General features: G+C 42.8%; 1 protein-coding gene across 1 annotated transcript in view; it reads right to left on the bottom strand.

Moving 5' to 3' along the window:
* Window positions 1-1310: 1310 nt before the first annotated feature.
* The window catches only part of LOC123746411 (stromal membrane-associated protein 1), a 29812-nt gene continuing 3425 nt past the window's right edge, over window positions 1311-27697 (bottom strand). Inside the window, 7 exon segments of the mRNA XM_045728039.2 lie at window positions 1311-6640; window positions 10729-10836; window positions 17285-17431; window positions 17433-17680; window positions 23875-24100; window positions 26804-27025; window positions 27257-27390. Coding sequence (XP_045583995.2) covers window positions 6422-6640; window positions 10729-10836; window positions 17285-17431; window positions 17433-17680; window positions 23875-24100; window positions 26804-27025; window positions 27257-27390 — 1304 coding nt within the window. The 3' untranslated portion in view covers window positions 1311-6421.

The raw sequence follows: 27697 nt of genomic DNA on the forward strand, positions 1-27697 counted from the left end.
TGAAACACTGTTGCGCAATGACGGCCCCTTCAAAGATGGAGAAATTGCTAACCTGGAGTGTGTGAAGAGATCCTTTACTGCTAGAATCCACTGAGTAAAATATCTAAACTATTGGGACCGACTAAAATGCGTAAATCTGTATTCTCGAGCGCAGGCGAGAGATATACATAATAATTTACACATAGAAAATAGAAGAGGGGCTGGTTCCAAACCTGCACACAGAAATAACACCACATGAGACCAGAAGGCATGGCAGGATGTGCAGAATACCCCCGTTGAAAAGCAGAGGTGCAACAGGTATTCTGAGAGAGAACTCTATCAACATCAGAGGCCCGAGACTGTTCAACACACTTCCACTACACATAAGGGGCATAACTGGCCGACCCCTCAAAGTGTTCAAGAGAGAACTTGATAAGCACCTCCAAAGGATACCTGATCAACCAGGCTGTGACTCCTACATGAAGCTGTGAACAGCCGCATCCAACAGCCTGGTTGACTAGTCCAGCAATGAGGAGGCCTGGTCGAGGACCAGGCCGCAGGGGATGCTAAGCCCTGGAACCCTCTCAAGGTAACCAAAATTGGAATATGCAGCAGTTGTATGGTGCTCAACTCTGAAGCAGCACAAAGAAACTGGAAAAGGTGCAAAGGCATGCTACAAAATGACTTTTGGAACTGAGAAACAAGAGTTACAATGAGACTACGTAGAGGCGTTTAACATGCCAAAACTAGAAGATAGAGGAAAGAGGTGATATGATCACCACTTACAAAATACTAACAGGAATCGACCAAATTGATAAGAGAGGAATTCCTGAACAAGAGGACACAGATTCAAGCTAAGGAAACAAAGATGCCAAAAAAACATTAGAAGGTTTTCTTTTGCAGAGTGGTAGACGGTTGGAACAAGCTAAGTGAGGTGGTGGTGGTGGAGGCCAAAATTGTCAGTAGTTTTGTTATACGACAAAGTGCTGGGAAGATGGACACCACGAGCATAGATCTCATCCTGTAACTACACTTAAGTAATTACTTAGGCCCAGTCACTAGAGTTTACACCTTTTTCTAACACTTACAATGACTCCTTGTGACACCATTCACATATATTTCTAACACGCAAGATGACATCACACATCCCTGGCATATGCTTACATGAATATTAAGCACCTCATTACATCATTGACTCGCCACACACTACTACTAACATATACTTTCATAGCATTCAACCCAACTACATATATGCTCATAACACTCTTTGAAAGTCCTTATACTGGTATATAATAATCACTTTGAACCTATGGATATGTACACAATATAACTGCTCTTTACAGTTTATTATTCACCTTGTGAAATCTTTGGTATAAAATAAGTTTTCTGTTATAGCAAATATGAAGATCAGTGATTTTTAACAGCTCATGAAAAAATGCACAAGAAACAGAGCAATTAATGGAACACTTCCTAGTGGAGCAAAAGTCTTACAGTATTTAGCAATATTCTTGAAAATAATAACTAAACAATAATGCAAAATGTTCATGAACTAAAGACATATTAATAGAATACTAGAGAAGTACCAAATGGTTTATTCCTTGAATTATCCAAAAATATAACAATGAACACAGAGTTCTCAACCTTGTACAATACAGTATATTGTACGAATAAAATCTAATTACATTTCCTATCAATTTTATTTAAATTAACCTTCACACCATGGCAGGTAATAGTCTATTAATAAATTGAACCTAATTAGAAATGATAATGAATGTTTCAAACAGCTCAGTGTATTTTAACACTACTGATGTTAAAAATTATATGTACTTTTGATACAGGAAGTAAGGAGAATAAGATTTTTTAAATTAAGATTTGTTTGGAAATACATATTACTTTCATGGCAGCAAAACACTGAGTTTACTTTAATGTAACATTAAAGATCCACCAACTGATTCTTCTCACATACTGTAACCTTATTAAGTACGGCTTGTACTTCATGCAGAAAAGTTCAGCGGAGAAATAAGCAAGAATGCAAAAGGACTGCAACGCGGGAAAATTATGCAATAGGCGAAAGGTATTAGCCAAGCTTGCCAGACGAAGCACAGGTGTTGAAGTAACCAGTTGCCTTCTTCCACACGATATATTTATCATCACATCGTTAGGCATTATTAAAATTTACATGACCCTCAAGGAATGTACTGTAGTTCAATTGTTTAGTCTCACAGCTAATGCTGCTTCACTTCCGGAAATAACTGAACTCGCTAACCAACTTTTTTGGAGCACAATACCAAGAAAATATTTAGATCACTCTCCAAAAAATTAAATCTTTGTAAGGAAAATACTGGAACAAGGCCTTAGTGCTGAAGTCTGAAATGGAGCAATGGAGCATTCACTGATCCATTATAGATTTTCTTGGTAGCCTTAATAATTTTTCTGCCCAACATTTTTGTTAACTACCGCTATTTCCACTGCTATAAAACGTGTAATGATTAAAATTTATATTTGTAATATTATGAAAATCTAAAATGGGTTAATTTATAGTGCATTATATACTACAGCAAACTACCAAGTTTTTAAAATTCAGGTAATGTAGTGGAAAATTTCTCCCCATAGCAGATAAAATTTGAAGCCATTTTTTATTTACCTACTGAAGCAATGGTTTAATGAATATGAGCTATACCAGTAACGATCTTGTTAACCTCAAAAAATTCATTTTAGTATAAATATTTATCATTTAAGGGTCATTAAGTATGTCGGCAATTATTTATAGTAACTTTGTTCATATACACAGTATAAAGAAAATAGAATAAATTAAAAATGGGAGTTCAGGAAGCGAAGAAAAACTAGGGAAAGCATAAACAATGTCAAGTTCAGAGAAATTAACAAAATTAAATTTCTATCACAAAGCCACTAGTAGATTTATAGTTTACATTGTTAACAGATAGTTTAAACTAGATTTGCTCTCAATATTTATATTTAAATATATACTATAAATAATATATATTACATATATATATATTATATATTACATATATATATATTATATAAAATATATATTATATATAATATATATATATTTACAAATTATATACATTATATAAAGTACAGTATATAGCACAAATACAAACACACACACACACACAAAGGCTTGACAAATCCACTCATACACTTCTGCAATATTTACAGTGACATGACACTGCAAGATCAAGCTAGCTTCCATTTTATATTCACATGACTGGCCAAATTTGAAATTTAGTTACACATTGAATGACATACGAGAAAATATTAAAGTTTCAAAATCAGTCTATGTAAATTGTGTGCGCAAACCTAAGTATTATTGTTATTGTATTATTTACTGTTGGTAATAGCTGGTACAAATTTATAAAAAATGCTTTGCACAACACATCTGGAGCTCCTAGGTTTTGCCATTTTACAAATAACATTTAATTCACTGAACCAAGTTTATCTAGGGATAAATGCTATTAAGGATTAAAGCTTTTGAAGCTTGCTTTGGAACCGACTTATCATTCAATGCATTTTCTTGCTAATATTAATCTAAAAATCGACCACCTATTGTAATGAAGCAAATTTCTGGAGGGGCCTCTAGTAGCTTTCTGAGCTAAATGCTGATCCAGCCAAGCCTTAGGGAAATGTACTGGAGTTCCTAATCCTACCCTCATCTATAGGGAGCCACAACCACATCTGGAGTGTCCCTCCACTTTGCTGCATTTTTGTTGCTGTTCAGCATACACAGTGCAGAGTTACAAACCCATTAAGATTTCAACTTAAATTCAACAGAGCAGTAGTTGTTAAACACATGGAGCAAAATCTTACTGAAGCAACCATACGAGTTATAAATACTCATACTCAGCCTAAGTAAAACAGAAACAATCAACATTTAGTGGGCCAGCCAGAGGCTTAGGGCCCGTGCTTGAATATCCCTAGAAGAAAAGAAGAAGAAGAAAAAAAAAAGCATCTGGCACCCTTCAACCCCATGCCTTTGTCTTCTCCTACACGAAAGCTCTAGCTGCATTTTTTGTAAATTCCAGCTTCCTCTGCTTGCTGTGAGTTAGCTCAGGGAGCTACTGAGGGGTCTTTTCAGAAAAGACAGATACAGAACAAGTAAATAATACACAAAGGTAACAATATTTGTTTTGCATCTAAATTTTTATTGAATATGGCAAAAAAAAATAAGTAAAGACATGGTAAAAAGTTTCATGTGAGTAAAAAGTTCACCATAAAAAAAAAAGTCAAGCTTTAATATACATATGCATACATAAAAATTTTGAGCCCTGATATACCATACATATGCATACATAATGTATAAATACTTGTATAAAGGTACCAAAATGCTTAAGTGTCTCTGCTGTTCCACTAAAATGTTAGTCAACTTTCCTTGTAAATGTGAAAGAATGGAAATATAAGAAAGAGCAAGCGCCAAAAATATTGGTTAAAGTGACGATCAATTGGTGAGTTGCAACGAGCTTTAATCAGAGCGTATACATGAGTAATGTGTTTACAAATGCTCAGTTTCAAGAAAAGACTTTTTGAGTATTTTTATAATGTTAATCAATTTACTAAACAAATATATGAGCAATCTGGGTAAAAGTTCAAACATTAATAATATTCTATACTCCAATCTACAGTGTGAACCTTACAACCCGATTTGAGTTAGTGCTTAAACTATCATTTTTGTCTTTTAACATTTAAATTAATCTTCTATCAGTTCAACTCATGACTTTTTATCACATGACTAGAATTTACTTCAATTCTTTTGTACCAGAGATTTATATTTTAATAGAACTGCAGGAATGGGTGCAAAATATTATTCAAAATACCCATGCAATTAAACAGATCTGGAAACATTACACATTGAAGCATTATATGCAAGATCCATGCACTTTCCAAACTATACCGCCAGGCACACTGCGATACAAAATAATTTACCTATCTGCCAACACATCTATGCAACCCGTGAATTTTCATACAATTTTCCATGCTCTCTAAAGCACAATGAAATACACAAAATATATACTGTACAATGTTTATATATTATATATTTTATGCATGCAGGTAATGATATTTTACAGCTAAAAATAATAATGGCTGAACTTCATATATTGCTTAGTGAACTAAGAACCACACTTTCCCTATACTTTCCACAAGTTTCATATGCTTATTGCTATTACAATACAGGTATTTACAAGTGTCCAGTCTCAAACATATCACTGGGCAAAAATCAAGCTAAGAATATACATCTGACAAACCGAGAGACCTTTTGTATCTGGAGAACAACAAAGTAACTAAGCTAAAAACAAGTATACACGAAACAAAACAATGATACCAACTTTCATTGCACCAACAAAACCGTACGAACAATCAACTGTGAATCCCGAGTGGAAACATAAGGGACAAAATATATAATACCCTGTTATAATCCACTATTTGGAGGGAGCATGGAGAATGCATGGAGTGAATTTCCTTAACATATTGTATGTGGGAGAAAAAGTGAATTCTAATCATGAAATACTGTTAACAATACAAAATGTCCCTCTCATCTAATTCCTCCTTAAGGCTTCATAATCTATAGGGAATATCCAGAGAGATGACTTGATCCAAGCATCCTTGAAAATATTTGTGATATATAATGCTTCATCCTTTTATCCATTTTGAATTATCACTTTCAATTAATTTTATTTAGCAGGATGAAGTGTGTTTCTGTGCAGGTCTTCAGACTGAACTGAAGACCTGCAGATGCACAATATTACAACAAAGATGGGAAAATATGAATATTCTGTCTCCCTATTTCAGTCTCTTAAAAAGATATTAACATAGTTGAAAAATAAATTATGGACAATATATTAACTGGTGACAAACTCTGATTTTGTATTAAATTATACAATTCTAAATACTGAATTAGACATTAGACTGGCCAGCTTGCATATACACACGATTCATATAATCCTCCCATCAGCATCACAAACATTATATAAAAAAAAAGATCCCCCATTCAAATACATTGCAAAAGATTTATTAGCAACAAACTAACATACTCTCTTTCTAGTGTGAAATCACACTATTCTGTGTAATACTCTATCTTACCAATGGGTCACAGTGTGCAAGTGAACCTTATCAAAATGGATAAAAGGGAAGGAGACTACAAGATTCTGTTTTGGGAGACTTAACATAAATGGTAACAAAACTCAAAGTGAATTAGTTACCATACAGAACAGCACCACTCACCCAACATGCATCAAATATTAGAATGCTGCAGCTTAATTCTGGTGGGGTTGACTGGCACTGCACTAATCTATAACCCTTTCTGGTCCCAACTCTGCCTATCACTCACCTGCTACAATGCCTAACCAACAACAAAAATTCAAGTGTAGCACCACAACATTAGGCTAAGGTGATCAAGACACTTTCCTAAGTAACATTACAGTTATTGCCACAGTTTAGTGGCTAGTGTGGTGTTACCGGTCCCAAGGGTGCCACCGCTGACTGCACCAGGCATCAGCTGTTGCATGCTGCCACCGATGGGAACGGTAGGGATGCTGCCAACGCTCATCCCTCCCACCATTGTTGTCACTCCTAAGTTTTGCACCTGTCCCATTACTGGAGGCTGGCCACCTATGTTGAGACCTGCCATTTGGGACTGCATCTGAAAATACAGTAAAAATAAATGATTGTACTTACTATGCAAGATGTGTAAGGCAAAAGTTGATAAACAGCAAAACTGAGGTGAGAATCCAGAGATTTTCTGAGAAGTTTAAACAAATGGATGATAGTAAGAATGGTGGAGTGAGTGTATTCAAGTGAAATTGAAGATAGCTTTGTGTCTCACAAGGTGTGGATTCCATGCTGTTGCTATTCTACTACTCACACACGTGATATAGGTTTGTCTCTACAGACTTCTTGTTTAGATTATAAAATGCCAGTCATGTTTGGCATTATCTATGTGCTGCTGATGTAGTAATGGTTGTGTGCCTCTGGTCTTAGTGAAGGAATTATATCCATTCCCAAGTCTTTTTCTCCTTCCAATTACAGAAGTGGCTTATTCCATATGGTCTTCCTTCCTTTACTCCTCGTTTCTTGAGGTTGAAATCTAATAATTTGTGAAGGCACACACACACTACAGTCTTCCCAGTTCTTATTCTTTTCATCAGCTTTGCCTCATCTGTAAACAGTTACATGTATGAGCTCACTCCCTCTGGTAGGCCATTTACATACCTCAGGAGTAATTAATTATCGAAGAAGGTGCCAAGCCTAGAAGACTACTTAGAAAAAGTCATCTGTTGTTGGACATTCAAAAAAGGCACTAAATATCACTCAAGATGCCAATACGAGAATAAAAGAACACAAGGCAAACTATATCAAAAGTATAGGATTCACCAAGGTTTGTACCGAGAGAGAAATTACCTCTATGGACATTAGGAAAGTACCCCAAAAATTGGGACATTCTACAAAGTGGTGCACAACTAAGTGTGACAATGCAGCGTTTAGACAAAAAGGAGACAGGACGATGTTCCATTAAGTTGCCATAAGTTAAGCAGATTTGACTGACATGCAACTTAGCCAAAGCCGTTTCCCCATCACCATTAAAGTGATAGGAGGAAGGCCAAAGGGAAATATAACTTTCAAGACCATGCAGTTAATTACCTGTAATGCCAGCCCAACAACCCTGCCAATGGTCAGAGATTGCAAAATGAATGACTGGATAGAAGTCCAAATAAGGTGTCCCTTTCTGGGAAATAATGCAAGCATAAATGGCCTCCATGGTGATTGTGCAAAAACCTGTAAGTTCATTTGTAACTCCAACATAGCTGGGAACCCCAGCAAAATTTGACTTTTATATCCATATATCTGCATGAGACAGCATTTGACTATGATCACCACAGGATGCATAGGTTTAAAAGACTAAGAACCATGAGAGCACTGAGACTCTACCACAATGACAAGGGAATGCTGACGCAGAGAAAGCAGCTGAAGAAGAGCATATAAAATTGCATAAAGTTCCCTGTGAAAATGCTAGTCTTAGGGAGGATGCAGCACATATAGTATGAGTGGAAAAACAATAGAGGGGCCAACACCATCTGCAGACTTAGATCCAACTGTGAATGGAGCAATCGAGCATGAGAGATATGTTAAAGGAAAACGCTTTTCAGAACAGTAGAGGGAGTATAAGCCTTCACCATGTGGGTCAAAATCTTGCAAAATTTCACAAAGTTGGACCCTCCTTAGGGGCAAAGTAGGAACAACACAATGAGTGATATTGACAATGTGAACCGAGAGGAATCTTGCAAATAAGCCACCCATGCAGGAGAAGGAAGGCAGTGAGAGGAAACAGATACTGTACCTCCTGAGCAGCAGTGGTCAAAGCACTGCACAAGAGTGAGTGGGGCTGTTGCAGAACCATATGAGGAAGTGAAGGCAGTAATGATAACACCGATTCTCTAAAGATAGGACGTCAGTTTCAACATAAAAGTCCTGGGCAGGGGACGAATGAACGCCACCAGAGTTGAGGCTTAATTCAGAATGGTGCAGAGCATCAAGACGATGAAGGGGTCAAGAGAGAGGCAAAGGAATGTGTGGGTCTGTTATAATCAAATTCAGACAGAACAAAGAAGGAATGCAAATAGTGTGTACGTACATATCAACTCTCCAGGAAGTATGACAAGATTTTAAAGCGAGGGCCTTAATTGAATATTCAACTTTGAGGTGAGCGATAAATGAGCATCACAGATCAACCCCAAGAGTTAGGATAATCCCTGTACATAAGGAGGATTACCAGAGTGACACTGGTGGGCAAGGAATGACATGCCTCCAAGTAGAAGTCATAACACAAGTCTTAGTCATAGTGAACTTGAAGCAGTGATTGGCCGGCCCAGGATGACATTATCGATCATGAGCTGGAGCTGGCATTGGAGGGAAGAGGAGTCATTACCACGACAGCAGAGAGCAAGATCATCAACACAAAGGGCCAAGAAAATGCCTGTGGATAAAGAGATGGTTGAGGGCAACTAGAAAGAGAGTAATGCTCAGAATACTACCTTGGGAAACACCTTCATACTGTTATAAAAAAAAAGGCAGCACCAACTCTCATTTCAAATGAACGCCGAGAGAGGAAGTTTTGAAGAAAAATTGGGAGTGTGTCACGAAGGCCAAAAGTTGGGCTAAAATATTTTATCTCCAGGTGATGCCATTAGCCTTTGCCGAGTCAAAAAGAACTGCAACAGTGAAGGAATTTGCAGCAAAGGCAGTATGCAAGTACAAAACCAAATTAGGAGGGAAAGATGTAGCAATGATGTTCCAAGAAACATAAGACATATATTAATCATACACTCAAAGATTTTGCAGACAACTTGTCAGGAAATGGGATAAAAATCATTAGAAGTCCCTCAAGTACCAGTTTTTCTAATGGGAAGAACAACTACCTCAAGCCACTCTTTGGGGACAGAAGTCAACCTTGGTCAACCCTAAATAAGATTATAAATATGCAGCAAAGACAGCAAGGAATGCAAGGAGATGACAGAACAACTCAAGAGTGAATAACGTCCAAGCCCGTGGCCATAAAATTGCAGACAAGGCAGCCTGGAGTTCAGAAAGGGTGAATAAATTATTATAGGGTAAGCCAGGACGAGCGTGAACGTCCAAGGGGCGAGATTCAAGAAGTCTAGTTTCACATTACTAGTGAGGAAAGAAATAGGAAAATAAGCACCAGAGCTAATGGGTGAAAAGTGTAAACCTGGTTGATTTATGACCAATAGTGGGTTTGCAACAATGAACAGATGTTGATGGACATGCAACATGTCTGGAAAAAATTGGATTGTTTTCCAGATATGATGGAGAATGGCATCAACAGTAATGGTGGAGACACGCGATCTCCAACTCTCACACTTAGCAATACAGATGGTCCTACAAACTACTGCACTTACCCCTCCAAATGAGAGAGAAAGATCCAGGTGTCTTTTCCAGGATGCATACTGTACATCCTAAGCACGGTCTGAATTCCACCAAGGAACACGCTTCTGTGCACCATGGGAGGTATAGCAATAACTTAGGGAACAAGTAAGTCCTAGGAGGGAGCCCTGTGGAACCTTTCTTTTCACTCTTCTCCAGCATGACGCCTCTTCACTATGATCCTTTGCTTCACATTAGGCCCTCTTGACTAGTTCAGAGTTATTCCCATTGGTCCTGCTTGATTTTCATTTTGTGCATTAAACATTTCATGCGACACTATTAATATTTTTTAGGCCCTTTACTCGACTTTCTTTTTTTTAATAATACATTTTGATGACCTTGTCATATACTGAGCTCCGAAGCCCGCTGAACCGAATATTTTGGTTTTCCTGCCAAAATTGCGCCCAGATAATTTTCTGGCAAATCTTTGCCATATCCAAACAGAAATGTGGATGACCAGAGATCAGGTTATGTAAATTTTCAAGAACTACACATTTCAAGACCAACCAAAGAAGACAAACTTACAAGGTAAGCTGAAGCTTCTGTTATAAATCTTATTTGGGATTTATAATGTGTTGAAATTTGAATTATGATGGTTGTGGTATAACAAAATTGAGAATATGATCAGTTTTGGACTTCCCTGGTAGGAATTCTGCCTATTCAGATGTCTCTTGACTTATTTGGTCAGGGGTCCTTCCCATATAATCAGGATAAACAAGCTTTGACAGCACTGTAATTCCATCAAGTTTTCCAGGAAAATAAGAAAAGCATTAAAGCAAAAACCATTACCTGAGCAAATGGGTTAGCTGCAGAAAGCTGTATAGATGTGGGCAGACCCTGGGGCATCCCATTGGCAAAGAAGGGATTAGGAACTCCTGCTCCTGAAGGAATGCCAGCCTGGAAAAGAAGAATCATAACATACACTACATATTATTCTTTTCCATATCTGCAATCCCCTATTTAACTCTTAAATGGAGCACCTGTTTAATGCTGACATCCCCCCATAGTGTGCAAGAAAAAAATTCTGAAATTGTTATTTATCTTTTGACATTGTTAATTAGCCTCCAGGAAGCCCAAAATTTCAAGTAAAAAGTCTCTACCTCTTGTGGTTCGGGTCCGGGCCTCACCCAGAAAATAGCGTTTCATTACATTCAACGCTGGTTTTCTAGGGGGGAGCCCCTTTGGCTCCCCAGAGCTAACTACACACAGAGGAAAAAATAGGGTCTTACCCGGGAGGCGGTCGCTGCTCACTCCTCAAGTCGAAATTGAGACAGCTGGCTGCAACCGCCGACCTAAAGTGACACAGGCCCGACTAGGCTCAGGTACGTTCACAAGATACCGAGCAGCCAAGACCCTGTTCGACCCCAAGCCCGAATGTCAGCCCAGGACATATTGCCAAACATGGCAGCAAGAGCAGTAAACTTGTGAACATCATGAGCCTGGGGATAGACCGCAGGCTGGCTAACCTTAACAATCCTGCGGACGACCTGGGAGACCCGCACCCACCAACAGGGACGAAGGGAAACTGGATCAACTCAAAGCGTGTCCCCCGGACACAGAAGCCGTGGCACACAAATAACGGCGAAGGGCCGCAACCAGACACAAAACATGATGCACCCCCGGCCTGACCAACCCAACCATCATCATCAACCATCGACCATCATCAACCCAACGACCCCACCGGAAAGCAGCAGTCTCATTCTTCGCCAGAAAAGATGGAGACGGCTGCAGACGGACAAACTGATCGCCACGCCCGAAAGAGCAGAAACCCCTGCGCCGGACGAGAGCAAGAAGCTCACCAACCCGACCCCCAGAAGCCAATGCCAACAGAAAGAGAGCCTCCGAGAAGCAATCCTGAACCAAAGGGGCCACAACACACCGAGAAGAAGAAGAAAGAAAAAGAAGAGCACCTTGTCCAATGACCAGGACGGCTCTGGCGGCGCATGAGCAGGCTGGAGGTGAAACAACACACGAGACAGCTTGCGAAACGGCGCAGACGTAACATCATTACCAAAAGCAAGCTGAAGTGGCTCCGCCAGCGCCGCACGATACGAGGCGACAGTGTCAGCAATAAGATGATGGTCCTGGAACAACCAAGAGAGAAAGAACACACAGCCCTTGCAGACAGCGAAACACACCGACAAAGATGCAGAAAGAAATGGAAGGACCGCCAGGAAACTTCATACTGCCACCTAGAGGAAGCCCGCAGATGAGCTGATCACCATAGTGATGATAAACCCCGAGTCAAAAATACCATACGCGAAGACTTGAAGAGAAGATCAAACCAGCCATGTGACACACCGGTCCAATCTGCAGAAATAGGCGGAGCCGCGAAAAACCTCCGGGTTCGGACATCAAGCAAGCAGCGCCTGAAACCATGGGGGCCAAGAGAACAACTCTCCCCTGCTAAGTCTCCAAGCGAGTCAGGACCTGGAGCAACAGCTGAACCGGGAGAAAGAGGTACAGCAACCCCCCACCTCGACCAGTCCTCCCGAAAGGCATCAACCCCGACGGCCTCACAGTCAGAGAAGGGCGCCACATATATGGGAAGACGCCTCGACCATGCCGACGCGAAGAGGTCCACCTCAGGGCGCCCGAACGTCCGGCAAAGCCAAAGGAAGGAGTCGGTGTCGACCGTCTAATCTGTGGAAAGCGGAACGAAACGAGACAGGCCGTTGGACACTCCCTGCACGTGAACAGCCAGGAGAGCGAAACCCTAAGAACTCAGCAGATGAATCAACCAATGAAGCAACCAGCGCCAAAGAGCCAAGGGGCTAGATTCACGAAGTTACGCAAGTACTTACAAACGTGTACATCTTTCCTTAATCTTTGATGGCTATGGTTACATTTATTAAACAGTTTACAAGCATGAAAACTTGCCAATCAACTGTTGTTATTGTTATAATCAGCCTTCTGGTGCTTCGGAGCTCATTAACTGTTTAATAATTGTACACAAAGCCGCCAAAGATTGAGAAAAGACATACAGATTCATAAGTGTTTGCATATCTTTTCTCAATCTTTGGCGGCTTTGTTTACAATTATTTAACAGTTAATGAGCTCCGGAGTACCAGGAGGCTGTTTATAACAATAACAGTTGATTGGCAAGTTTTCATGCTTGTAAACTGTTTAATAAATGTAACCAAAGCCATCAAAGATTGAGGAAAGATGTACACGTTCGTAAGTACTTGCATAACTGCTTCGTGAATCTGGTCCAAGGACCACATTGAACCCCCCCAGTTCAGGCAATGAACCACTGGGAAGCAGTCCGAATGGAGCCGGATCGTCGATCCGCGGGCGACCCAAACCCTCTGCAGTGCAAACCACACTGCCGCAAACTCCCGCACCGTGCTGTGGGCCCGACAGACCCCACCGTCCCTGGCCGGTCTGGTGAGCACTGGTCACAAAGCCCCAGAAGAGAGACGACGCGTCCGTGAACACATCAAACGAGGGCTCAGGCCGGCATCAAGGCACTGAACCCCGAAAAACCCGAAGAGGAAGCCGGCAACACAGCAGCCAACGCAAGGCCCCTGGGGTCTGAACCCAGCGATCGCGAGAGAGGCAGAAGGGATGTCCTGGAAGAAACCAGAACAGCCGACGAAGTCAAACCCGACCCGGCGGGTAAACCATCATCGTGAAGTTCAGGCTCCTGCACAGACCCTCGAGCAACCGCCGGGTGACCTGGGAGCCCCCCAGAAACAGACGCATGCTGGACCGCAGCCGCAGGAGAGACTCCGGAGGAAGAGACAAGGAAGTGGTCCGAGAGTCGCACACAAGACCCAACCAGGTCTGAACCTGGGAGGGAACCAACTGGGACTTCCTGCAATTCACCAAGAACCCGAACCTGGCGAGCTGGGAAAGAACCAAATCCCCGGCTAGCAGACAAGAGGACCGGCTGGGAGCCCAAACCAGTCAGTCATCGAGGAAGGCCAACAACAGAACAACTAAAAGACGCAGACGGGCCACAACAACCCGGGTAAGGCGCGTGAACACGCGAGGTGCCAGTTTAACCCGAACGGGATACAATGAAAGCGGTAACCCTGACGCCTCTCGACAAAACCGAGCCAGTCCCTGAACCCCAGGTGAATCGGAACGTGCCAATAAGCATCCTGAAGGTCCAGGGACACCATCCAAGAGCCCGGCGCCAACAAGAGCTGAACCTGGGACAGCGTAGCCATCCGAAAAGAGGGGCAATGAACCCAGGGGTTCAGATGGGAGAAGTCCAGAATGAACCTCAGGTCCGCACAGTCCCGTTTCGGTACTGGGAACAGACGGGAAACTCATCTGACGGACGTCGTCGTTTCGACCATGCCCAAGCGCACCCACTCCAAGACGACCGGACAGTGCAGGGAAAGAGGCCTGCCCCAAACCCTCCGAAGGTGGGGCCACCCAACGCCACCGCAGGCCGAAAGAAACGACCCAAAACACCCACAAATTGTGGGACCAGGCATGAGCGAACAGCGCCAGCCTCCCCCCCCTATTACCCCGTCAATGGGGCAAACCGCGAAAGGGCCGGTGGCCCTTACGACCCAGAACCCCGCACAGAGCGAACATCGCGCCGACCAGATGAAGGCGGGATTGAACCCAAACCTGGCATCAGTGGCCTACCACGACGAGCAGAACTCCGAGCCATGGCATGACCCCCCCCCCCAGGACCCCGGAGAACCAACAAGTCAGACATAGGACGACAATTAGCCTAAGCAGCCTGTATATACTGTGCCACGGCCGAATCCTCAAAAAAGCAGAGGACAAAAAGGTGAAGACATCCTAAGAACCAGGACCCAGGCAGATTCCAGAGAGGAGGCAAGCATAATACAGGGAAACCGCCTCCCGCAAGATCGGCGCAAAAAGCTTCAACAAGGCAGCCAACGAGCGAGCCGCCAAGCCCATGGCATTGGACCTAGGAACGGACCCAAGTATCCCCACATCCTCAGCAAGCCAGTCCGAAGACAGCTCCAGGAGAGAAAAGAAACGCAAGGCCGAAGCCAAAAGGCCACGGGAGCACAAGTCCTCGGCAACCTGCGTCACTGAAAGGGAGAGAACCTGCACATGGAGCTGCAGAACGCCAACATTCTGCCCCAGGAAGGGCCGGGGCAAACAAACACTCATTGAGGTGCTCAAGATTGCCCCTCAGGAAAACCTGAACCACTGTCAAAGCCTCACACCACGCAAGCGAGCGGGTACGACAGAAGGAATGCCAAGCCTCCAAGGCAAACACAGGACAGTCTGCCAGCCAGGACGACTCCAGAACCTCGTAACGGACCCAGAAAGGAAATGAAGACCCAAACCTGAACGAAGACGGATCCATAAGTGAAGCATAATCCAAGTTGCGCAGGAATTAAGCTACAAGGGCCACCCGCACCGAAGACGGTAGGATGCGGTAAGCCGAAAACCTCCGGAAGGACGGAACCGATGCACCCGGGGAAACACTGAACCGAACCCAGGGAGGGGCAGACACCAAATCCAACTCGTACGCAGAGGGGGATTAAGAGAAGCCTACTCCTTGTAACGGCAAGCCCCGCTCAGAGGGTAGAAAAACCCAGGCAGGGTCCAGTGGGGCCAAAGGCCCCGAAGTCAGCCTCTCCCCAGCCCCAAGATCCACCTCCAAGGGACCCGGGGCTGAGTCATCCCTCAACGCACCGGCTTCAAAAGAATAAGCCGGTGCAGCCGCGTAAGCCGAACGGAAGGGAGCCCACTGGTCAGACCCGGAGGCAGTGGCTGTGGGATCGGACTCGAATGCCTCAGTCGCCACACTGGAAGAGGCATCACCTGAAACTGCCAGAGTCTCAGAACCAACTGATCCTTGCCCCGACTCCTAAACCCTCAGACACTTCGGGGCCGGAAGCAGGGAGGGGATGGGGACCAGGACGCACCACAGCAGGAAGACGAGGGGGTGCGGACTAAACCAAGGTTGAAGCGACCCCCACTCCCAAGTCCGGGTCCCTATAAACAAAACGGGGCAGCCTCGGGGCATCCAGGTGAGCAATCAACCGTGTGTGTTGCAACAACCTAAAGCGCACATGCAACGCCTGCACTGCCAGTACCCGTAAAAGATCATCATTAGGCTGGGTAAACTGAGTCAAAAGAAAGCAAGCAACAAAACTCACAGGACTCGGGGTCGAAAGTGTCACCGACCCAACAGGCAGCGTGACAGAGGCAAAAACAGTCTCCCTGAAACAAGGGGACAGAGCAACCCTCAAACTTGCACAAAGCGAGTGGGGACTCCACGGACACATCCATTGGACCCGCGTGCCCTCGTGGGGTTTCCCAGGGTCCTGAGACGGTACACACGCTCAGGGAATCCCAGGCAGGATACTGCTAACCGGCGCCCCAAAACTACCAAACAACTGTCTAAAGCTGAACCCCAGGGACGTGTACACTCACGGGGACCTAGCAGGGGGAACCACCAGAAGAACCATGCGCAGATCAGGCACAAAGGGGCAAATAAAGCAGACTTCCCTACAAGGCAAAAATAAAAACAAAACCCCACAAGAGGACAATGTACCCCAAGGAACAGAGCCGGCCGCTTTGAATAGTGAAAACAAGCTGGGCAGCACCCTGTGCCCCATACCAGTGCAAGTTGCCTCTTACCCTAAGATAAACAAGGGAGACAAAACACCAAAGCACCCAAAGGGCGGCCAAAAAAACAAACTGTTAAAACAGCCCAGCAGAGGCAGGACCCAAGGAACTTCTGGAAGGCAACCCCAAGCCCCAAGGGCAGTACATACAGAGCACCTAGGGAAGGTAACTCTAGGCACATGCAGCCTGAGTACTGTAGAATAACTCCTAGCTCTCGCACCCCTGGAAGACAGCCACCACACCCGAAGCACAGTGCTGAAAGGCCACTGGAGCCAGAGCACACGACCTCCGCCTCTAGCATCAGCCTTAGAACCAACGGGTGGATAGCCAGCGTGAGGGGTCTGGGGCTCCCCCTTCCCCCCTCCTGGGGAGGGGGGAGTTGTGCAGACAGCGGCGCGGCGATGTCATGCTCGTTTCTTTTTGGGGGAGTTCTATCCACTTGTTCGACATTTGGTAGCAAACTTAACCAGAATAAGGGTTTGTTTTGGGATGCTTACCTTTCTGGATGCCTGACCCGGTCGATGGCAGACATAGAATGCTTCCAACCACACGGGGGTTTCTATAGGCCATTGCTCCCCATGCCTCTCTGAGGGGGCCAGGTTCTGACTCGTGGTCCTCGGTAGGCCCACAGAACTCCATACACAGGACTGATGCCAAAGTCTGACAATTAACATATCAGCCTGGATAAGCTCCGGGGAGCCGAAGGGGCTTCCCCCAGAAAAATATATCTCTTAACAACACAAAATATCTCAACCATTCACTGACATACCTGAGCCATAAACATCACATTCTGTTGTGGTTGTGGCAAAATGCCTCCATTTTGCATTCCATGTGGGGCTGTCACCATAGGTTGGCTAGGTGTTGGCCCTCCCATATATACACTGCTAGGAACACCATACATGGTTGTTGGCTGAGGGCTGTGCAGGACTTTGGCCATATAAAGCCAGAATGGAGTCTTTGGTCAATTTATCCGACCCACCCTCTGGTAATTTTTGGTTGAAGAAATTTTCTTCATCTGCCTTTGTCGAGTCACTTGTGATGGGAGGAATAGCAGCAGCTATACTGGGTATTCCCGTAGTGGCACTGGCCTGACTAGCGGGTGCTGCCAGGAATTCGCCAAATGGATCAGCATTGTCAGCATTCATGCCATTTGATGACAGGGCATCTAAAACAAGGAAAAATATTAATAAATTTACAAATAACTGAAAATAATTCACAATAATATGGTACTTATATTCATCCAACTGGTCAAGATGACCACATCACCATGGCACACTCCTCCTATTCTCCTATCTTGTACCTTGCGGTTACCTTGCGATTATTTTTGGGCTGAACATCCCCGCGGCCTGGTTGCTGGACTGGTCAACCAGACTGTTGAACCTCGCAGGCTGATGTATGAATCACAGCCTGGTTGATCAGGTATCTTTTGGAGGTGTCTGTCAAGTTCTCTCTCTTGAACATTATGAGGGGTCGGCCAGCATGTTGAGGGAAGCATGTTGAACAGTGATAAGTAGCCTCTTGATGTTGATAAGAGTTCTCTCCCAGAAAATTAATATTACTCCAATTACCCCAAATTACCAGTCATCATTCAAAACTCCAAACTCATAAAAATAAACATACCCCATTATATCCTTCTAAAACATTAACTTTAGATTATCCATCTGGACTGGGCAAACTTTGAAATTTTCACAATCATGGCCCATACATGTATATAAAGGTGGATAGTCATTCCTTCATGGAATCATTCACTGGTGCACCTTCACTTTTAATCAATAACTCATCTCGGGTATTATGATTCACCAACAGATTACAATTTCTCTCCATTCACATATTTTTTGTATTTACTTTAATTTAGATTAATTTCACTATCATATTAACATATTGAACAAAATGTGCAACTATCTAACATTTCTTTCAAGTATACACAGTTTGATATTTTCCACTCATTCCTAAAATAACTTATACTTATAATCTCTAAAAACAGCACCCATATTGAACTATCATCATGATTTTACACAACCTTGTCACTGTTACATCCTACACTCCTTCTACATCAGAGCTGTTAACAGTAAAAATAGGAAAGCTTGAAGAATTGACGTAGGAACACCAACTACTAAATCCTGGACAACACAATGGGGCTAGATACTTATGTGTGCATATTATTGGAGATGCAGGTAAATGTGCTGCATGACAGGTACAAAAAACCCTGGAACCATTAATAGGGTAAAAATGCTAAAAATAAATGTGAAAAATCTGGATTTTCAGGTCAGATTTTAAAATTTTTGGTTTGCCTAGAAAATCTTAGGAGCAGGAAGGTAAGAACGAACCAGCATCCTGGGTTATCCCAGACTGAGTGCTTTAATCCACGGAACACGATATACTAAGAAGTTACACAACCTGAAAGTGTATGTGGAACACATGTAACCTGAAGTATATGCAGGTCACATGTAACCCACATATACTTTGGTGCAAGTAACCAAGTTCTCCACCAAATGCTCCCATCAAATACACAATGAAATCACAGTAATGTGATATATCTGAGAAAGACTTCAGAGCAGGATGGCAGAACTGAACCATCCTGGGTTGCCCCAGATACACATCAAACCCAAGGACAACACTAAACTAAACCATGACCAGGATGCTAGTTTGATTCCAAAGGTCTGCTCCAAGATTTCCTCAAATATAACACTACAGTATTATGATTTCACTGTGCATTTGCTTTCAATAGAATATTTTATTGTTTTAATAATATGCTGGATTCTACTATAAGAATATTACGCCCATAGAAAGTGCAGACATTATGTCCCATGTAAAAGCAGACTGTCCACATGAATGTTGGACTCTCCCTGCACATGAACATCATGGAGAACCAAACTCTGAAAATCCAGGAGACCAGCTCTGCAGCATCCACCTCCAAAGGGCAACAGACTGAATCTCCCAATTCCACCCCAGTTCAAATGAACCACTCGGGAACAGGCTGAATATAACAGAAACAGAGCCCCTAGAGAAATCTGACTCCTCGACAGAGAATGCCACATAACTGCAAACCTCTGCACAGCCACAGAGATTTTACAGGAAAGATATAATTGGGTTAACTACATTTATCTGGACATATATAAAAAAAAAAAAAAAAAAAAAAAAAAGAGGCCTCTGGCAGAGTTCCACATAAGAGGTTGTTCTGGTAACTGGAACATGCTGGAAAAGTGACAGGGAGACTACCGACATTGATTTTTTTTAAGTGACTGAAAAATGAGGGCAGTAATCAGAGGCAATGTATAAGACAGGAGAGGTGTTACCAGTGGAGGGTTCAGAACAGGGTTCAGTTCTAGCACATGTTCACTGTCTATAAAAATGACCTATCAGAAGGAATACAGAATTATATGAATATGTTTGCCAATGATGCCATGCTGCTAGGGAAGATAAGAAACTTCGATGATTGTCATGCCCTTCAAGAAGACCTGCACAAAATGAGTGTATGGTGCAACATTTAGCAAACTTTAGTTAATATGAATAAATGCCACATTATGGAATGTGGAATAGGCAAAAATAAATTACACACAACTACACTTTTTAACTGGAGTCTTTTTTTTTTAATACATGAATGGTGAAATATTAAAGAAATTATTCATGACCTTCATGAGATCAAAATAAAAATATGAAGCAGCTGTATGGTGCCCATAAATCTCAAGCAGCACATCACTGAGCTAGGAAAGATGCAAAGACATACAGCTAAATGGATTCCAGAACTGAAAAATAAGAGCTACAAAGAAATGAAAGCGGTATTAACTACACGACAGATAGAAGGTAGAAGAAAAAGAGGTGATATAATCACTATGTACATGATAGTAATAGGAATCAATAAAACTGACAAAGAAGAATTTTTGAAAACTGCAACCTTAAGAACAAGTGGACACAGGTTTAAACAGAGGAAACAAAGATGACAAAAAACATTAGAAAGTTCACTTTTGCAGACAGAGTTGAAGATGGTTGGAACAAGTTGGAACAAGTTAAGTGAGAAGATGGTGGTGACCAAAACCATCAGTAGTTTCAAGGTGTTATATGACAAAGAGTACTGGGAAGACAGGACACGAGTTTAGCTCTCATCCTGTAACTACACCATAATAATTACACTTTAGTAATTACTGTACTGTACTGTGCACCCAACGGAATGGAATGGAACCGACCAATGACGCTGGTCAGCCTAGTGAGTGCTGGTCATGAAGTACTACCAACCCAGAGCTGATGTGTCTGTATAAACGTCTGGCAACGGTGGAGGAAGGTACCAAGGAAACGAACCCACAAAAGGCCGAAGAGAAAGCCAGTGACATAGCAACTGATGAAGGGTGATTGAGGCCAGAAACCAACAGTCATTGGCAGAGTCAAAAAGGACAGAATTGAAGAAACCAGAACAGCCCCAAAAGCCACACACTGCCCAGCAGAAAAATTATGCAGGAATAACTCAGACTACCACACAATAGCTCCAGCAAATGTTGAATCACCCAGGACCACCACATCAGAATAAATGTGGTGGTCCTGGGTGATGCAGCCAGAACAAAGCTGCTGGAGGATGGGAAAGTGATGCTGACCAAGAGTCCCACAGCCAAGTCAAACTAGGAACATAACCAACTGGGACTTTCACCAATTCACCAGGAACCCAAACATGGCAAGCTGGGAAAGAACCAGATCTCTGGCTAGCAAACAGACGAACTGACAGGGGGTTCCACACCAGCCAGTCGTGTGGGCTGTAAGCCAGAATCCCCCAACAAATGAAGACGAGTCATCACAACCAGAACCAATCTGATGAAAATATGGGAAGCCAGATTTTAGCCAAAGGAAAATTCGTCAAGCGGTAAACACTATGAAGCCTAACCAATCCCTGAAACTTGTACGTATAAAACCTGTGAGCTACCCCTAACCTCTCCATCAAATGAGCAAACCATGAAAGGGCTGACACAAACCCCAACCTGCGGTAATCCTCTGTAAAGCGTAAGAGTAGCACAGACGAGCAGATGATGAACTGACTGTGTGAGGCACATATGACGCTGAATCTCCAATGAGGGCCTACCTTGAACAGCAGTAGCCGAAACCCTGGCCCTACCAGACTGGCTCCAAATGCAAGGATGAAAACCATGGAAACACATCAGGATCAGAAGTAGGCCAGTAAGCAGGAGCTGATGAAGATGAACACCGAGCAACCACCAACTCTGGAAAGAGAAGCCAAATAGGGGAGACAGACAAGAGGGCCAAGGCCCAAGCTGAATCTAATGACTGGGCCAACACAGCCTGTCGACATGCAAGAAGGGCAGTGGAAAGTGGCCACCACTTCCCCGAGCATGGGCACACACAGCTCACGCAAGGCCACCAATGCCACCACAGCAGGAAACAAGGCCTCCATTCGACCCAGAGCCAAGTTCAACAACTTCCTTGTGGAGCCAATCAGTACACAGCTTCATGAGGGCCAAACAATGCAAGACTAGACAAGTGTGAGCCTACAATTGCTCTGCCAACAGGGACAACTGAGCATGGAGCGACATCAACCCCACGTCCCGGGAAAAAGCAACAGCAAACAGGCAGTTATTGAGCGGCTCAAAATAAGAGCTGTCCAAGAACTCCTGAAACACGGTCAACACCTCATCCCAATTTAATGTGCAGGAATGACAGAAGGCATGCCAAGCCTCAAAGGAAAAAAAAAAAAAAAGAATTGTCTGCTAGCCAGGAAGATTCCAGAAGCTCATAGCATAGCCAAAGTTTTCCCAAATTCAAGAGGAAAGATCCATCATAAAGGCAAACTCCAGGTTTCATAGGAGGTACCTTCCAAGAGCTGCCCGAGCCACTGAAGGGAAAACCCGAGAGGAAGAGAAGCTCTGGAAAGGCACATCCAACAGGCCGAGAGCTATGCAGGAACAAACCCTGTGAAGAGCCACATTAAGATCAAACTCATACAAGGAGAGGAGGGGATATGAAAACCCCTTCCCCTAAAGCAAAAGATCCTCATTGGAAGGGATGAAAGTCCAACTAGGGTTCAAGGGAGCCCAAGGCCCTCTATCCGACTCCCTCCAAGTCCCAGAAATGCAGGCTCATGGGCAAATCTGAAAGCCATATCCACTGCCAGAAATAGGAAAGCAGAGCCTAAATGAGAGGGTCAGCTGGAAAGAAGAAAATCCTAAAACCTCAGCTGGACAAAGTGGCTGAACTGCCTCAGTGCCCTAAGTGGAAAGAGCCACTCCTAGAAATGGCCGAGCCGCATCTGGAGCTAGGCCCTGCCGCAACTCTGGCACCCTTGGATGTTTCAGAAAGCAGGGGGGCATATACAGAAGCCGGGTGTACCACACCCAAAGGGCAAGAAGAGGTGTGGCTGGAACCAACGTGTAAGTCATCAACACCTCCAACCGAGACTACTGAAGGCGGGTGAAGTAAACACGCAATGCAGAAACTGCCTGATAAGTTTGAACTTCATTAGGAGTCTCTAGAACTTCTCCATATGGAGAGAGCATACCCCAATGGACTCAGGGTCATAAGTGTCACCAACTCAATAGAGTTCTGAGGAACAGAATGAGTATACCCCTTGGGAGTTTTGAATCTTATGATATATTAACAACTGTGATAGGTTGGTGTGCACACCCCCTTTCTCTATATCATGGCATGTGCAGTACATACTGTGATTAAGAGTGCACTATGAGCAAAGTACAATAATACAAAACCAGATAAACACAAACTCGTGAAGCAGAACTAAAACCCAGGAACAATACCAAATGGCCTCTGCGGAACAAAGTCCAAGGATGGCTGGCACCTAGCCAAGAAGCAGCAGGACTCGTTGTGACATACTAATAACCCGGGAGCCCTACAGTGGACGTCCACACCAGTCTGCACCAGCAACAGAACTATATAGATGTGGTAGACCACAGGGCACCGGTAGCTCTGCCTCCAACCCCAAGCAAACTTACTTGTTTCAAGAGATTCAATTATTTGTTTACATTGTTATTGTGAGTATTTGTTTGAAAAGTTTTGAGGCCTTGGGTCTCTTTGAACCCAGCAGTGGTCTGTATTGGTTCACCAACTTTCTGGATGCTTTCCAGATGGGGTGGTGGAGTTACACCCACTCAAAGCAAAGGGGCCCTGGTTCTAGTTTTGGTCGCCAGTAAGCCAAACAGAGCGTGACAGATGATGTGACCTAGTACTGTAGATGAAAGCCATCTCAGGTTTAGGAGGCCATAATGGGATAATGCCTTGATTCTCTTTGTTTAAGCTACTAGTAATATACCTTGGATTTAAAAGCAATTTTTGGAATGTTCTTCAAGATGAGGTTTTTATATCCCTAATTAACAGAAAAATTAAATAAAATTTAATTGGAATACTAACCAAGTCCCAAAAGGTCTTGTGTTGCACTAGTGGCAGTGGTGGTGGTAGTAGTGGTGGTGGTTGTGGCAGACTTGGCAGATGTGGTGGCACTCTTTACTGAGGTAACTGGGGAAGGGGATGAACTTTTGCTCCCTGGAGCTTTTGGTAAAGGTTTAGGGGACACACTAGATCCTCTTGTGCTGCTGCGGCCACTGATAGGTGCAGGCAACTCCACTGCCCCGCTGGCCTACCACAGGCAATCAGAAATTAATGATTATTAAAGATCACCACACTTGTACATGTGGTGAATGATTTAATGGGTCTGTGAACAATGGATACCTGAAAAAATATGTTTGTTTCTACCAAATGGCATAAATGACAAACCATTGACAAGAATTTTATCCGATTTATCCAGATGGTGTACACTAGAAAATACTCCAATTTATCTATATCTATATAAGAGAAAGTGTTTAAGATTGGAGGTCTGATGCTTGTGGGTAGCCTCACCCAACTTTTCAGGGAAATGGCCTGGGGTATGGGATAGACACTTACTGGTTGGGGTCAATCTAAACTGAATACTGCAAGAAATATTAGCATTTAGAGAGACCTCCCATGTAATTTTCAAGGAGTCAAGTGTGAAATGTTTGGCATTTCCATAGTTGTTAAATGATTGTACACAAATATATATATACACAGTATATATATGCGACAAGACTTGAATTGGCACCAAGTTATAACAGAACACACATCCTCATGACGGGTTCAAACCCAGACAGCTAGGCACTCCATACACCTTTGCATATCTGGTACCTTACCCACTACACCACACAAACTGTGTGGAGTAGTGGGTATGGTATATTCCTAGGTACCTATTTACAGCCTTGATGTTTGAGTGTTTGCATTAATGCTATGACATTTGTGAACAGATGGATTTTGTCATATATGTGTTCTTGTTCCAAGGTTTAATGGCAGTTCTCGAATCTGTATGTATGATAACATATTGTCGGTGTTCAGCAAGAGGATATTCCAAAGTCTTTTGAATGGCTAGCATCTCTGTCTGTAAAGTTGAACATCCATTTGAAAGTCTCCAACTATTTACAGTTTCCTGCTGTAACTGTAGCTCCAGTTTCTTGTCCCTGCTGGTCTACTGATCCATCTGTGTAGTATGTGAAGCTGTCAGATGCCAAGTCTGCTTCTATATGCATCTGTGCAATATTACATAGCATATGAGGATTAATCTGGTTCTTTTTTCCTTCAAGAGTCATAGTCTTAAAGTCTGCTGGCAGATATTCTCAAGGGGCTTGTATAACAAAGTCTGCGTGTATTTCGTCGACACCCCTCTCAGTGATTGTATTTGTTATATCTAATGTATTGATGGTGTTCATTGCATAATGGGTCCACCTCAGTACAGTATTTGCATTTATATAATTTATTAATTGGATTGATGAGAAAAATTGTTTGGTACTTGACCTGATCAGCATTCAACAATGCTGATCAGGAACCAATTAAGTTTGAGTATCGAGTTTCCACTGTACATTTTTACGCAGTCCTTGTGGCGCAGTGGTAAAGCACTCGCCAGGCGCTTTGGCCTGGGTTCATATCCTGGCCAGGGAGGACTGACTGGGAACCAATCATTATCTATAGCCTCTGTTCACCCAACAGTGAATGGGTACTTGGTTGTTAAATGATTTGGCGGGTCATATTTTGTGGAAAAATTAAGATCAAGGACCTGCCCTAAACACTATGTGTGCTTGTGGCTTTACAAGAATGTTAGAACTCTTGTAAAATATATAAATAAATAAATAAAAATTAAATCTTTTAAAGTTATTATTTACCCTCGAGACCTTCATTTTCTGGTTCTAATTTGAGAAATTGTTATTTATACATTTTTAGCAAGATCTAAATCTCCACCACTTTGCCAACAAAAACCACCCTTTTGTAATTTATTCTACTGTGAACCCCTTTAAATTTTCATCTGTTGTGTTGTCCTCCCCTGTGGTGGTGACCATTTTTGTTGTTGAGACTGTTTTGAATTACAACTTTACATATCCAAATTTTCAACTCGCTTTTGCATACATTATTTGATTTATCTCGGTTAATTTTCAAATTTCCTATACTTATATGTTGTATGAAACACCACTCATGGTCATTAAACTGTTCATGGTCAACATCAAATAATACTACTAGAGTTAACTTGAGATGATTTCAGGGCTTAGCGTCCCCGCGGCCCAGTCCTCGACCAGGCCTCTGTTTTGTTACACATCCCCAAGAACCAGCCTGTAAAAGCTGTAACTCCCAGGTACCTATTTAATGCTAGGTGAACAGGGGCATCAGGGTGAAAGAAAGTCAGCCCATTTGTTGCCACCTCCACTGGGGATCGAACCCGGAACCTCAGGACTACGAATCCAAAGCGCTGTCCATTCAGCTGTCATGGCACCCACTACTTAGCCAATTGGATTTTACTGGAGGTTCTGGGTGAATCAGTTCTCTTGTTAGTGTGTTTACATGTGTGTATAGAGTGGTGGGGGATTAATACAGGAAATGTTATATAAAATTACCCTACCTGTTGGAGATTTTGAGGATCAATGTCCCTGCAGCCCAGTCTCTGACTAGACCTCCTGGTTGTTGATCTGATCCACCAGGCTGTTTGATGTGGCTGCTCACAGCATGATGTACGAGTCACAGCCTGGTCGATCAGATATCATTTGAAGGTGCTTGCCAAGTTTTCTTTTGACCACCGTGAGAGGTTGGCCAGCTATGCCCCGCTTGTGTAAGGAAAGTTGAAACGTCTTTGATGTTGATCAAGTTCTCTTTCAGTGTGCCTATTGCCCCTCTGAACACAATGAAGTAAATTCCTGCCAGGCCCAAAAATTATCCCTGCATAATATGTACAAGATTATTATTTTTTCTTTGGAGGGTTTAAAATTTAATAACCTTGTAAATTACTTACCTTTTCCCTTTTCTTTTTTCTTAACTGTTTTTCCAATTCCAAGTCCCAAGTTGGATTTGGCATTGCGGGAGGAACCCATTCACGTGCAATATATTTTTTAGCCTCATATTTTGCTCTCACAAACTGTTCCAATGCAGAATCCATTTGGGGACGCCGAAAACTATCTGGAATGTTGGCTTCATATACGGCACGAGCTCGACTGTTTCCCATTTGCTGGATACACTGTCAAGATCATTGGTTGTAAATCTTTTGAAAAATCTGTTAATTATTTTATCATTCATTCTCACTGAAATTTAACTAAACTGATGGATGAATAATAGAATATAAACTCAAGACCAGATGCTATGATTCTGAATTTGTTAAACCAGAGTTCAAAACCAAACATCACAGGTTGAAAAGTATGATCCAATAGCTAAGTAAAAATTTTTAATATACATTTAATAAAACACTTACTGCAACCTGTTGTGGTGTCCAGGTATCAAGGTTGACACTCTTTACTCGAGATATATGCACGCCTAAGTTACGGTGGATTCCAGCGCATCGTATACATAAGAAAATACCAAGGTTCCACGATGCCCATCTTGGACCTAATGGAAGAAGTTTTGCTCATTAGTACAATATAATAAATTACAGCCAAGAATATAATTATTTTAAGTAAACTGACATATAGTAATTATGTTCCTAAAATACTGTCTTTCATATTGCAATCAACAATATTACAATGAACACATTAGGTACTTTGCAAGCACTGTGCATTGAAGTCAAAATGGTGGCAGTTGTTATCTACATTTGTCTGTTTACTCATTCTGAAAAATAACAAATGAGTACTGTACTAAATTGTACAACCAGTACTGTACTAAATTGTACAACCAAAGTAAATTAAATACCCTTGTA

This window comes from Procambarus clarkii, chromosome 1 (assembly GCF_040958095.1).
Source record: "Procambarus clarkii isolate CNS0578487 chromosome 1, FALCON_Pclarkii_2.0, whole genome shotgun sequence".
Taxonomy (NCBI): Eukaryota; Metazoa; Arthropoda; class Malacostraca; order Decapoda; family Cambaridae; genus Procambarus; species Procambarus clarkii.